Raw genomic sequence first — 15,830 nt, forward strand, 5'->3', positions numbered from 1 at the left:
ACTGGAGGACTGAATAGTGGAAAAACGTTGTGTGGAGTGACGAATCACGGTACACAATGTGGCGATCCGATGGCAGGGTGTGGGTATGGCGAATGCCCGGTGAGTGTCATCTGCCAGTGTGTGTAGTGCCAACAGTAAAATTTGGAGGCAGTGGTGTTATGGTATGGTCATGTTTTTCATGGAGGGGGCTTGCACCCATTGTTGTTTTGCATGGCACAGGCCGACACTGATGTTTTAAGCATCTTCTTGCTTCCCACTATTGAAGAGCAATTCGGGGATGGTGACTGCATCTTTTAACACGATCCAGCACCTGTTCATAATGCACGGCCTGTGGTGGAGTGGTTAGACGACAATAACATCCCTGTAATGGACTGGCCTGCATAGAGTCGTGACCCGAATCCTATAGAACACCTTTGGGATGTTTTGGAATGCCGAGTTTGTGCCAGGCCTCACCGAGCAACATCGATACCGCTCTCCAGTCCAACACCCTGTAAAGAATGGGTTGCCATTCCTCAAGAAACCTTCCAGCAGCTGACTGAACGTATGCCTGTGAGAGTGGAAGTTGTCATCAAGGCTAAGGGTGAGACAACACCACATTGAATTCCAGCATTACCAATGTAGGGTGCCATGAACTTGTAAGTCATTTTCAGGCAAGTGTCCAGATACTTTTGATCACATAGTATATGCAAGGTGACACACTGAACACAGAATTGTTAGGCACTCCCAAATAGTGAGAGGCAAACAGACGGAAGGAAGGAAAATAAGAGTTTACCATCTCACCAATAATAAGGTCTTGAGATACAAAGTATAAACTCTAAAAGTGCAAGAATGGGGCTGAAAATCAGCCATGATCTTTTCAAGGAAACCATACTGACACTATCTGTGAGTGACTGAAGGAAATAACATAAAACCTAAAACATTGTTGTGGAATGGGCGACTAAACATTGGCTCCTCTTGAGCAGGAGTCCTGTGCCTTAACCACAGTGCCATTCACTCGGTAGACAAATATATGTGATATTAACAAGTATAAAAGCAGATATCGGAAGCATACACTGCATGTTCTTGAGAGAAACTACAATTTTAGGTAGGCTATAAACCAATAACCCCAACTCCAACTCTATAAAGAATCAAACTCATATGTACAAAACAGCTTCAAATGTCTGACTGTGCATGAGTTACTGTGTTAAATATTTTACATTAAGCATGTAGAACCTTTACGGTTGGAGATTCAAAACTCTAACTATGTGTCTTGCAGGCTAATGATAAAGTGCAAAGAGGTTTGACATTATGTTTATATGTTCTTGGAAGTTTCTAAGTGCTCTCTGTTATGGCGTAAAGTCAAGCACCAGCACACCAGTCAGGAATGATAGAGAAGAGATGGCTGTGAGAATACGTCAGCCAATCGCACGCTGACCAACTCCTCTCCAGGCCAACAACGTGACAGCAGTGGCCCCTCTGTGAAGAGGACATAAGCGCCGTGACCGACTGGTGATGCCAAAGTTTAATAGCAGCTTCAAGATTATGCACTTGTACAGCAGCGTCAACTCTAGTTACTTTGCTTGCATACTCTATGTACCACAGACTAGGAACTGTTTATACTGAAGAAGATTGATTATTTTGTATGTTGCCCTTTGCTTGTGACACATCTGTGTAACTGCAAAAGTTAAGTATTGTAATTTTCTTTGCACTTTCAGAGTTTATACTTTGTATCTCATGACCTTATTATTGGTGAGATGGTAAACTCTTATTTTCCTTCCTTCCGTATGTTTGCCTCTCACTATTTGGGAGTGCTTAACAATACCAGTCACAGGCTTTTCTCACCCCATTAAAGGCTGAGTCACCTGTGAAAGCAGCCACATTGTATACCAGCTCTGCTGCAAACATTGCACAGCTTTTTATATTGGTATGACTAGCAACAAGCTGTCCACCAGGATTAACGGTCACTGCCAAGCTGTGGCCAAGAGCAAAGCAGTCCGCCCTTTGGCACAACATGCAGCTGAACATAAAATGCTTGATTCCAATGGCTGTTTCACAACCTCAGCCATCTGGATCCTAACCTGCATCTACAGCTTCTCTGAACTGCACAGATGGGAGTTCTCCTTACAACACATTCTCTGCTCCTGAAATTATTCCGGCCTCAGCCTACAGGAACCCACCCAACAATTTCTGTCCCCTCTGTCCTTTCACCTCCTCCCTTTTCATGTCCCCTCACCCTCACTGTGTACTGTCCCCTGCCCATGCACTCATCCATCCTTCCTCCTTCCCTGCTCTTCCCCTTCACCTGGCAGCCTCACCAGGCAGTCAGTCTGTGCATCCAACATCAGACAGCAATTTTATCTCCACCCACCCATACTCTGCTATCGCTTCACCTTCCCTGCCCCACTCCAGATTGCTATTTACATGACAGTCACATTCCGGTCAGAGCTGTTGGTGTTAGTGGTCATGTGCGGATGAGGTATGCTTGCTTGTGTGAATATGTATCTGTCTCCAGAATGAGATTTTCACTCTGCAGCGGAGTGTGCGCTGATATGAAACTTCCTGGCAGATTAAAACTGTGTGCCCGACCGAGACTCGAACTCGGGACCTTTGCCTTTCGCGGGCAAGTCCTCTACCACTGAGCTACTTCTGCCAGAAGTAAAGCTGTGGGTACCGGACGTGAGTCGTGCTTCGGTAGCTCAGTGGTAGAGCACTTGCCCGCGAAAGGCAAAGGTCCCGAGTTCGAGTCTCGGTCGGGCACACAGTTTTAATCTGCCAGGAAGTTTCATGTATCTGTTTGTGTGTGTGTGTTTGTGTGTGTGTGTGTTTTCTTTGCAGAAGACGACTTTGGCTGAGAACTGTAATGCTCAACAGTCTTCTCAATGTGCCTGTGCGCAACTCAATGAGTCATCTTTACACTGAATAGCAATCTATCTTCTTCCTAATATTGTTAATACTTCAACCTGGAGTTTCCATTGTTTCATTTCAAGAAAAGCTAATTTTTCATGGATCTCAGCGTTTTTGACATCATACCTCCTGAAACGTGTCATGCTATGAGACAATTTTGCTCGTACATTCAGTGGTATATGTGGATACTGCCTGAAAAATGTGTTATGAAGAGTAAGTAGTATAGAAATAATAAACTAAAAACATGACGTGTGCTAAAATGTAGTAAGTGAAAAAACTTTTATCCTTTCATTTTGTGTGTGTGTGTGTGTGGGAGGGGGGGGGGGGGGTTCCAGTGAGAAAATGTTTTGAAAGTTTATTGGAAGGCACCAAGTTCTCTTTCTAAAATACTGGATGAGTATAGTGTGGGTAATTTGCACACCATGACTTACACTGGCTTAACTTTCTGACTTTAATAATTATCTTATTATGTTAAATCTTTAATGTAAGATTTATTTATGAATAGATCATGACAGCATTTTAAATTTGGTCAATAATTACATGCAACCTGGAACCAGGAGCCAGGAGCCTCCCACCATTTTAGCTATTTATAGATCCTTCCCACGAACCATGGACCTTGCTGTTGGTGGGGAGCCCTGCGTGCCTCAGTGATACAGATAGCCGTACCGTAGGTGCAACCACAACAGAGGTTATCTGTTGAGAGGCCAGACAAACGTGTGGTTACTGAAGAGGGGCAGCAGCCTTTCAGTAATTGCAGGGGCAACAGTCTGGATGATTGAGTGATCTGGCCTTGTAACACTAACCAAAACGGCCTTGCTGTGCTGGTACTGCGAACGGCTGAAAGCAAGGGGAAACTACAGCCGTAATGTTTCCCGAGGGCATGTAGCTTTACTATATGGTTTAATGATAATGGCGTCCATACAGCTATGAGTAGCAATCTATCCTTTTCAAAACAGTATCATTATTCTATTCTAGCAATCCATAATTTTCATAATATTATCACTTTTCCTATTAGTTATATCTCCAAAAGTATTTTTCTTTTTCATCAGTAATGGTCGTATTTTTTATTTTATTTATCCATTTCTCTTTCATCAGTAATGGTCATATTTTTTTATTTTATTTATCCATCTGTAGACAGTAAATGCTACATGAATTTTGTCAAATATACATGTAAATTTTATGCTAGAGCATTATAAGGAAATATATGCATAAAATAATACAAAGTCTGCCCCCCCCCCCCCTCCAAAATCTTGGTTGTGGCAACAGACTGATCTGTAGTGTAGCCAGTCTATGTTCGGTTGAAAGCTCATAATTTGGTTGTAAGCTGGCGAAGCCAACAAATGAGAAAACCAAATAAAGATTGTGCTAAAAGACTGACCTTTTGCATAGCCCAATATTTACATTTGTGCCATATTTAAACATCATTAATATGTTTTTCATCATAAGAACTGAAACTACAGTGTAAATCCAAGACACATATATTTGACAATGGACAAGCCTTGGATAAATATTTTGATGCTCATCCACTATGAAAAATGCAAGGTGGGGTCTACTGTGTAACTTTTACCATACCATATACAGTAATATGGTCATTGGAGGCATCCATTTCCACCCAACGGCTTTGAGCCATGATGGAATGGTGTTGTGATGTATAATGCCAGTGTAGTGTGGTGTTTTTGAGTTGTTTCATGTCTGTAGATATCCTGTTGCTGTATTTGATAGTGCCCTCTGGCGCCGCATGTTGCCTTGGTATTGGGTTCATTTGAGTGTCAGTTATCACTATGGTAGAGAGAGAGGGAGAGAGAGAGAGAGAGAGAGAGAGAGAGAGAGAGAGAGAGGAGGGAGGGGCCGGCAGATAACCTTGATGATTTTGTCGGGGGCTTTTGTTGGTAAGCAGTTTTTATTTTTGTTTTATTCTATAGTAATTTTAATGTTTTGTCTGTTTTATATTTATAATATTGCAGTTGAGTTTTAATTGAGCTAGTGCATATAAAGGTTTTTGAATATTTGGAATTCTGGTTTAAGTGGAGCTTTGTGAGTTATGTAGGTGTGTGAAGTTTGTGATTGTGGTTTGCCAGTAGGTATTCAGAACTGCATTTCAGCTATACACATCACAAAAATGTTCGATTCCATTTTTTGGGGTTATAGGTGTTGGTTTTTTGGTATCAAGGACTACTTTTGAGCTATATAGGTCAAGGGAAAGGTCTGTTTCTGCTTTTCAAAACTGAAGATGTTGGCTTTTTGGTATTGTGGGCTTTGTTTGGGCTGTATAGGTCATGTGAAGTGTACGATTCCTGCTGGTTTTGTGGCTGTAGCATTACGTCTTAAGCTGAAATTTGTTTTTTAATAATATTTATTTTGGAATTATGCAGTATTTTGTATGGTTATATGTTTAGCTGGTCCCCACCCAACCTAACTCCCTATTTCCCACAGTTGTTCAGTTAGTTTCATTTCCTTGTTGGAGTGATATGTTCTTGTAGCATCTTTATTTTTGTTTCCATTTGTTGGCATGTGTATGTAGTGACGACTTCATCGCCATTTTGTATACATTGGAAGTAGGCATTTCCATCATATTGATGACGTCATGGGTCAAAACAGACGGGAGGGATCAAACACTTTCCTAAAGCCCATTAATATAGTAAATACAATAAGGCAATTGATAGATACATACCCATTGGCTCAATAAAGCTGAAAATTTTGTTCATGATTTTGAGTGCTGCATGATACTGCTTCAGGTGGTATAAGAGAACAGCTTGGTTATAATATATAACACAATGTTCTACATCTTCTAATGAATCCAGGTCTTCAATGTTGATATGAGCCTGAAATTGACAAGTGATGTTTATATATTTGTGAGAACTGGATGAAAGTAGGCCTAATAAATATATTACTTTGTGAGCACTAAAACAAAAATCAAGCACACATCAGATATTTTATAGCAGAAAACATGGAGCAATTTTTTTAAAAAAAAAAAAAAAAAAAAAAAAAAAGAAAAAAAAAAAAAAGAGCACTGCACATGCACCTCTCCCTCCCCAAAGAATATTTTACTAGGGCGACTATAAGTGTTCCCATTTTTTCATGTGTGAATTTCCAAATTTGAGAATAGAGCAGCATGAAAACTAAAAGTCTTGAAAATAGTTTTCAAGTGATGTACACTTCTGCATTGTAATTTTTCGGAAGTTATTCTAGAACAAAGTAATAAGCACTGATGTAAACAACTCATTATACAATAGCGTGCTAAAAAGTACTTCCTCCAAGTTTTTATTCTGTCCTCAAGATCAGGTGAGGTCTAACATGTTATGCATGTTACTCAGTCGACCTTCCTACTTCAATGATGCAAGTGGCAAGCCTCTGTCGCTAGAGGACTCTGGGCTGTAGTGTGTAACATGCCAGTGTGTAAAATAATTATGTTGGCACACTGTAAACTCAGAAAACTAAAAGCATGAATTTGAAGAGTTTATCCACACATGGAGCACCCTCTCCTTCAGCATGATAATGCCAGAACAAACACGTGCACTGCAACATCAGCAACAATCTGACACCTTGGACTCACTGTTGTCAGTATTCCTCCACATATCCCAACTTGGCCCCATTTGATTTTCATCTGTTTCCAAAACTTAAAAAACACATTCACGGACTTCACTTTGATTGTTATGAAGTCGTACAAGTGTAGATGAGGCTGTGATTCCGTCAACAAAGTCAAACATTCTACAGTGGCAGTATCAACAAACTGAACTTTTGTTGAGAGAAATGCGTTCATCGCCAGGGTGACTATGTTGAGAAATAAATATGTAGACATTAAGAATAAAGATGTAGAATAAAAAGCTTTAAGAGATTTCACATAAAAAGTTTGGATGCATTATTTTTTCAGCATGCCCTCATATTATTGTGATATTTTGTGCATTTTATTGCTATTATTATTATTAAAATCCTAGGTGCCTGAGGCAGGTTAAAATGGGGACAACAGCAAAGGCTGTCAGTGGCATCAATTTTGCGTACAGACAGTCATGAATGCCTCACAAATTAAAATTGAGGGTTGCAAAGCAAAGCAGATATGCTCACTATGTGATATTGAAAAACAGCTGCAATTACTAAATTTAAACAAGGCTTCATACTATGTTGGAATCCCTGTCAGATTATAAACCAAAACTGCAGCTGAGTCAGGTCTCATTTTAACCATAATTCACATGAAAAACAACTGCGCCTAGTGGTTGGAAGAAATCACAGAGCAACAGTGCCTTCAAGAAGGGTAGCAGAAGTTTCTACAAAACTGGCGTACAATCTCAATGACATTCACCTGCTGTAGAGTTATGGAACATAGCTTAAAAATAGTAAGTTACCTCACACAGAATGACTTCCTCCATGCCAACAAGCATGGATTCCAAAAACACTGCTCACATGAACGTAACTCATGCTTTTCTCATATGACAGTGAGAAAGCCTTAGATCATGAAATCAAGTGTATGCAATACTTCTTGACTTCTCATATGCATATGTCTCAGTAATACATTTATGCATATTAACAGAACAATGGTCATACGGGTCTCACACTAAATTTGTGACTGGACTGATGATTTTTTTGGTACAGAGAATGCAGCATGTTATCTTGGATGAATGGTCATCAACAGCAGCTGAAGTAACTACAGGTATGTTTTGGCCCAGTGTGTTGGAGCCATTGCTGTCCACGACAGAAAATATTAATAGTAATTTCAGAATTTTTGTATATGATAACAGTTATCCATAGTGCATTAATTTCTTTTTATATAAAAAAAAAAGGGCTGCACAAATATAGATATTGACACAATTCCAAATTAGAGCCTGGATGCAGCTTGATTTAATTGTAAAGTTTGTAGGATACTTTGAAAACATAATCAGTTAACAAAGCCGAGAGGCATCTAACTAACCTATCTAATGTGAATCATAATACTATTACTACACAACTGTAGGTTTATAAATTAAAGAACACGCAGAATGGGTTGAAATTTCTTATGCTATACCAAGTACAGTGTGAATCAGAACTTCACTGACAAGCTTTCTGATGTTGTTCAGAGGTATCTTCTGAGTATTTCAGTACAAGGGACTCTCAGTCTCCAGTGGCCTGTTACAGAGTTATTGCATTTTGTTTGGTTTTTTGACCAATTAGTTCTGTATCTACACTGCACTGAAAATAGTGCGCAACACTGCAAACATCGGTAGTAAACACTGTGTCTTGTTTCCATTCCCTCAGGATAATTGCTGTTGACAACAGTAATATGTTCCCTACCACACTGCCTTCAAATCTGCATTCACCACTGCTCTGTTATGTCTAGGGTTTTGTTGCCTGGTGATGTCAATCATGTGTTAACAGTGATATGCGGCAGTACAGGGGAGAGGTTTACAGATGAAGAGTTGACTGATATTCACACAATGGAAAAGCAACACAAGGACACCACGCTGAGCCACTGCTGCACTGATAGCATCTGCATCACAGTAGGGTCCGAGGGTTCTTGTGTTACTCTGTTTTGTGGGTTGTACATTTTGGTTATTACATATTAAGTTTAATGCTTTTTCACACTTGTGAAGGTATTTTCACAGAAACAAGGATCATTGCACTAACAAACCAAGTAAATCATAATTACATTATTACTCTGAAATGAGCTCCAGAGAGACTATCGGTCTTTCCAACTAAAATACTCATAAGGTGATCCTGAACAACCTCTGAAAGTTTGTCTGTGAAGTTCTGGTTTAACCTGTAGATTCATGTTAGAGTATCCCTCAAAATACTGACAAGAAGTTATCGAAGTCAGACGTTGAACATTGATTATCAGGCAAATAATCCAACAATTTCGAACAAACGATAAAAAATTCAGCAAAGCAAATATGGAAATCATGTCAGTACAGGGACTCATTCGATATATGAAAAAGATGGAAAAATTACAAACCTGAGAGCAAACTAAATTCATATTTTTGCGGAATAGATCCGTTTTCTTTAGTTCACTTTTGTAATACTCTGCCACTGCTTTGTTATGCAACACTTTAATATCCTGTGGTCGAGCCGCTTCTAATTTTGCTAGGTATTGAATGCATGACGAAAAATTTCCTTTATTAAAGTCCGCTAATGCTGCCTGTGCCCATTCCCTTTCCTGCTCCGAAATCACAGGAGTAGAAGCTGCCTCCGTCTTCGACTTTTCACTTTCTGCTTCTCTCTCTGCCATGATAGACGCTTAATCAGAATATACTAGGTATATATCTATGCTGCCTATGTGCTACAAGGAAACCAGCTCATATTTAATTAATAAATGCAGCATCAGGCAGTAGTATTAGAGACTACTACCCTTCTTTGTAATTTAAATTTTGAATCAGGTACCGAAACATTGTTGATTTCACAAGGCAAAACGGTTTAAAAGAGCCCTTGATTTTCGGCTACCAGTTTAACAACAGTAAAACAATTTGAAAGGTAATACGAGGTTGAAAAAAACTATAGAGCTGAAACTTGAAACGTTATAGAACCAGCCACGATAATCATACAAGTACTTTGTTAATTAAATACACATAGTATACACTGTCCCAGGAAACAAACGCTGAAAGTAGCGTTTATATCCATAGTAACATACAAACGCTAAAAAGCAGCTAGACTGTAAAACGTAATCACTGACACACTCGCGTGTATGTAAACAACTGTAGCAATGTCTTTGACTGTTGAGCGTAGTCACAGATGACTGGCGAGAAAGTTAGATGTGCCATCGATTATAAAATTGATCTACTGGGTGCGCTTCTCCGTTGCATGAATATTAATCAACTCTTCGTCTTTAAACCTTTTCCTAGTACTGCCGCATATCACTGTTAACGCATGACTCACATCGCCAGGCAACAAAACCCTAGACATAACTGAGCAGTGCTGAATGCAGATTAAAAGGCAGTGTGGTAGGGAACGTTTTACTGTTGTCGACAGCAAGAGCCTGAGTGAATGGAAACAAGACCCACAGCTTGTACTGTCGACATTTGCAGTGTTGCGTACAATTTTCAGTGCAGTGCAGATACAGAACTAATTGGGCAAAAATCCAAACGAAATGAATTACTTTGTAACATGCCACTGGAGACTGAGAGTCCCTTATACCAAAATACTCCGAAGATACCTTTGAACAACCAAGAAAGTTTTCAGTAAAGTGATTCACACTGTACTTGGTATAGTATAAGAAACTCTTTTCATAATATTACAACCCATTCTATGTGTTCTTTAATTTATAAACCTACAGTTGTGTGGGAACAAAGGACAATAACATGATTCAAATTAGATAGTTACATGCTTCTTGGCTTTGTTAACTGACTACATTTTCCCAGTATCCTGCGACCTTTACATTTAAAGTAAACTGCAATCCTTGCACTAATTCGGAATCGTGTCAATATCTGACTAGATTTTTGGGCAGAATTTTTCTTTTTTTTCAGAAAGTGCTACAGTGTGGGTACAAACAAATTTGTCCAGATTTTTGAACCTTCAAATCTATTCTTGTGTAATATTTCATCCAAATAAAATATATTCGCTGCTACTTGGTTTCGTATCCAAAATGGCCCCTTGGACAACCACAGATGGGTAGGGGTCTACAATGTCCACTGTTACCCTGTACTGATTTAAAACTGGTGCCAACTTTCAGTTTTGTAACTTTCACTTCACTTTTATAAGTTATTAAGTAAATTATCTATACTGTAGATGCTGACGACATATATCTGCAAAACTGACAGGGCTAATATTGATGAAGAAAAAGTTCAGAGAGCAGTAAAAGAAGTTTTCTTTAAAAAGAGAGTATTTGAAAAACAGTGGATAAAATTGGGTTAAAGAAATCTATGCTGCAGGAACACATCACCACAGCTAAAAAATATTCAGATGAGTACACAAACAACTAGATTAACATATTGTAATTCTACTGCTTTTTGTTAACCAGTTGTCTTATAAATATAACAGTTCTAATTGTGTAGTATCAAAAATCCTTTTCTGTTCTGTATATTGGGCCTGACTACATTATATACTTTTTTGAGATCCATGTGATGGAAGCAGTTTTCGAAATTCAGACAAAGAAAAAAATCCAGACAATGGATACAATAGAATCCAAATACAAACTTTTTATACACCCCGAGAAGATTTACTAGCCTTAATGAAGGCCTTGAATTTACATTATGGACTCACATACAACCAAACACATGAACTGGCGTACATGAAGGCTGGAAAACTACAAGAAAAAAAGGGAAAAAAAAGAACTGCCCTAGGAACACATAGCACTGGAGTATGGATTTTTATAGAGACAACTGGAGCTCTCTCTTCATAGACCTGAAAATATGAGTTTTGCAAGGGATGCGCCATTTGACAAAATAAATATTAACCTTTCCTTTGACAACCTTTTGAGTGCATTGGACAAATGTAATTTCACTCGAGACAGAATAATGAACTTGGATGAATGTGTCATTTCACAGTAATGCAGCCTCCTAAAGTTAATCCAGGAGATGGCAGGAGCAGGTGGGAATGGGGGCCTCACAAGACAGGGGAAAATGTCAGCATGTTTGCTGTCTGTTAGGCCTCAGGGATGGCAATGCAGCCATAGCTCATTTTTCCATGAGTTGATATGTAGGACAAATTTCTGGATGGTGCACCAAATGGATATTTCACAACCAAATTGCTCCTTTAAGCTCTAAAGCATGTAGCTAAGTGGATGAGTTGTCACAAACATAATAGCCTACTAACACTTCTGGACAACCATGCAAGTCACATCAGCACTGATGTTATCAATATGACCAGGAATATTGGAATCACTCTTCTGACATTCCCACCACATTGTTATCACAGGATGCAGCCACTAGATATCACAGTGTTTGGGCTGTCTAAGGGCACCTAAGAACAGCAATGGCTGAGTGGATGAGGATGAATCCTGAGTTCCCAGTCACTATTTCAGAGATCTGCATGTTTTGTGGAATAGCATTTTCATTTGCCTTTACTCAAAAAATATTGCACCTGGCTTCAAGGTGCCTCAATCGTGGCCATTTAATTGGATATCATTCACGGAAGAACATTTCAAGCTATTGTAAGAAACTGAGCAGTCAACAGCCTGTACACCAGATTGTCATACATCTTCTCCTGTGGTATCTGCAACTTCATATGATGCTTCACCTTCCACTTCAGCTGCGGACCTAACGAAATTCCAGTTCCTGAAGACGATAGGCGTTTCTCAGTAGCTCTGAGGAGGGAGGGAAAATCAATGCAAAATAAATCTGCAGTTTACACTAGTACTGCAGTCAAAGATGAACTGGAAGCAGTAGTGGTGGGTAAGATAAGAAGAGCTCCAAGGAAGACCTTGTTCCAGAACAAGAAGAGATTGAATATCTCTGCAAAAAATAAAATCAGTGATGATACAGACAATGAATCAGAAACCCTTCCTGAGAATGGGCTACACGGTGAAAGAGAAGACGATCATGCCCGAACCTTAAAAAGCTGACAGATTATGAAGAAGTGAGGTCTGCTGATATCATTTTGGTTTGTTTCACCACCAAGAAGACTTATAAATATTATGTTTTCCGAGTTATAATGCAGTTGGGAAAGGGGCAGTGTGTGTTTCCTAGCTGTGAAAAAAGGGATCTGGATTTGTGTTCCCAATTGTCCAAGATGAGTCAGTAGTGGATATGCATGATATTATTTGTGTCCTGCCTTCTGCAGGAACAACTGGGCCACAAAAGCATGGGAGATACTGTGGTTTAATGTTGATTTTGAAATGGACAGTATTTGTCAAAAAACGAAAACAATTTTTCTTTAGGTTGATTTTGATATGTATGGCATGATTAACATATACATAATACTTTTTTGAAAAACTTAACTTTCTTTATACCAGTAACACACTGTCCACATTTACCTCAAGCAATTTCAGGCAATGTCTACACTTATCCCACCATGGAGTAAATGTGGACAGATTGCAGGTATCTTGTTTTTTTTTAGTTGGTTATCACAATGTTGAGGATATGGAGAATTGGTTTAATATTTCTGATAGGGTGGAAATTGGTTACTCCAAAGATACTAAATTTAAAAAATCTGCCTCAAGTGTTTTTAAGATAAAACACAAAATATAAAAAATGTACACACTAGCCCCACCCTCCCCTGATAGTTGTATATACTGTCTAAACAGCAAAGCTTAAATAAAAATATATATCTTAATCTTTATGGGAGCTACAACACTTTGATTCTATTATGATGTATAAGAAAGAATAGATTTTATTTGATCCTCATCAATTATAAATAGTTTATAACTTCCTTGTAAGAAATAAAGTTGCTATAATGAAGATTTCAGAAAACATTCCTTTGCAAAAATGATGTTTTTATTATAATTTTATTTTGCTTCATCTTGTTTGAGCGAAAAAACTCATTGATTAAGTCACTGAAGCCAACTTCAGTAGCTGTGTCGTCGACAAATCAGCTATGATTGACACTCTACTCATTTGATATTATGAATTTTTTTTGTCATCTTCAACTTGCTGAACTTTTTTTCACTAGCTTCATTTAAGGTGTTTCCTAACAGGAAATTGAAGGTAGATGAAATTTTGTGATATATGTGAGATCTGTTTTTCGTTCAGTTGATACTTTCTCAAATACTTTGGAGCACTCTAGTTCAAACAGTCTCCCTCCAATAAAAAATCGGAAGCCTTTGATCAAATAAAATATTTGTTTCAGTGCCCATCGCTGACCTTTGAGATCCTACAGTACGGTAGCAAAATAGTGGCAATTACTCCATTACTGAACTCAGTTGTACAGGGGCAGTTACATGAACTAAATGCACAGTTGTCATATAAATCATGTTAGTGATAGATAACCATTTGGCAGTAGTTGTTTCTTTATGATGTTACTTGTACAAAATGACTCCAAGACAGTAGCACGCTTTTGCAGTTGTAGGCAGGGAAAAGTCTTCTTCTTGTAGGCAGAAGACAGGAACACAAGGGCTGGAGAACTCATGTACCTCCTGTGGTTAATTCTTAAACCATATTTTTTCCTTGCTTTTCTCTTTTTTTTTTTGTCATCTGATCCATTCTTGCACTCTCTCTATGCTTGTACTGTTGGTGATGGATGGTCTTCACACTATCTTGATAGGACCATGGCTAATAGTAAAACTCCCAATGGTCCCATTGTAACAAATCACTGTCACAATCAAGTTATAGACGCTTTGTTGCTTCTACCTTATCCCTTGTATGTAAATATTTCAAATCCATAGGTCCAAATGAAGTTGGTCTGGATATTCTGGGTTGATGACAAAAATTATTTAACTGAATGTCAATTTCGGTTAGACAAAACTTAGTATGTTAATGCTGGAGTTCTTACATTTTGTGCTAATTCTCCAGACTTAAAAATGTGTTCATTGATGTACTTCTGTAGAATTTTCTGTTTGTTAAGTCACTCAGTCAGCTTCATTAATTACAGTTATAGACCTTGATACACAAAAGATTTGAATGGATATTAGTATTGGAAGCAACTGATAAGGGTTTCCAGTTCATAGTTACAACCTAATAAATTGCACTGTGCAGTGATATTTGGTACAGGCACACATTCTCTTCCACTTAATGCTACTCCTACTATAGCTGGGTTTACACGCAATAAAAATCCATTGTTCCATCACATCTTGATTTACTAAATAATGGGCCAGGTTATTGACACAGTCAGTAGGATACTTTCATTTTTCTGCAGAAATGAACACAAAAATAAATGCTCATATGCACTTGTCTTTATCCAAGGATCACCAGAAGAATCCTATCGTCTCATGATGTAATGGTAAAGCTCATGGATACTACAATACATGGTAGGTATCATGTGCCAGGTAGACTGTGAACTGTGACATCACTGTGAAGCCTCTCACCACACTGCACTGTATTGAGGCTTATAGACACATGGCACACACTTGTTGGACTCATTTGGAGGTATGAATATAATCGAGATTTTCCGTGTTTTAGTGCATTATGATTACTGTTATTATTATTATTAAACTTTATATTTGTTAGACTATTTTAGTCTGTGGTCAGTGAAATGCTAGTGTAAAGCCTCTGAAGGATGTCTAGCTCTTTCAACATCTTGGAGGGCACTGCTTTTTTCTGGGGCAAAAAACTCACACACGCTTAGACCACATGGACCTGTAGTATGCAGGAACACCTACAATGTCATCCAATATTATTTTAAACTCTTTAACTGTATTACAAGGTTTTCATTTTTTTAGAAAGTCATTTTTTTCCAGTTTTTGTCTTTGTTTGCTCTAAGTTCACTTACTGCCCGGTAATGTCCTCTGCCTAGTCAAAACATAATTCCCTATTACTTTTATTTCATCAAAGTTAAGAATTATATCATTTTTAAATTTTGTTAATAACTTCGTGTGAGTTTCCAAAACACTAAGGCTTAAACCAATAAAGCCTTTTGGGACACTTCATTGCCTGGGTTTTCCTTTTAATTGCAAGTTCGCCGGGAAGAGGATATTTTAATAAGTACCTGACAAAAGATAACGCTTTATGAGATTGGCAACAAAGCCGCAGCCTTTGCAGTATCTCCAGATGACCAGTGGGTACATGATTCCATGACGACTTGTAATCGACAGCAAGAAAAAGCGCCCTCATTCATGTTTTGAATATGTTTTCATTCCAGTAACTCAGCCCGAAATTAAGAGACACAATATTGTAAATCTGTATTTTCTGCCTAAGGTCTTTTATTTATATTTGCATAATTTATGATTATTGGCATAAGTGTGCATTCTCATATTCACAGCTGTGTTTGTAAAATATCTTCTGCTTTTTTACAGTATTTTGGTTTTTGTGCCTGAACATTTCTCTCTTTATTATGGTTGTTATGACGTACTAAATCAGCGCCAGAGAATGGTAAATTTAGAGCTGGAATAGCATCAGCATTTCGAAGGAACATTCAGCAGTTCACTTTTCAAATCACTTTCTTAATCAAGAATGTAT

General features: G+C 38.3%; 1 protein-coding gene across 1 annotated transcript in view; it reads right to left on the bottom strand.

The window, feature by feature from the left end:
• The window catches only part of LOC126484135 (CCR4-NOT transcription complex subunit 10-B), a 150,791-nt gene extending 141,242 nt beyond the window's left edge, over positions 1–9,549 (bottom strand). The window contains exons 1-2 of the mRNA XM_050107515.1: positions 8,804–9,549; positions 5,555–5,705 (exon numbers count right to left, since the gene is read on the bottom strand). Coding sequence (XP_049963472.1) covers positions 5,555–5,705; positions 8,804–9,076 — 424 coding nt within the window. The 5' untranslated portion in view covers positions 9,077–9,549. The remainder of the gene's footprint in view (positions 1–5,554; positions 5,706–8,803) is intronic.
• Between the last annotated feature and the right edge of the window lie 6,281 nt (positions 9,550–15,830).

The sequence above is a fragment of the Schistocerca serialis genome, chromosome 6 (assembly GCF_023864345.2).
Source record: "Schistocerca serialis cubense isolate TAMUIC-IGC-003099 chromosome 6, iqSchSeri2.2, whole genome shotgun sequence".
NCBI lineage: Eukaryota > Metazoa > Arthropoda > Insecta > Orthoptera > Acrididae > Schistocerca > Schistocerca serialis.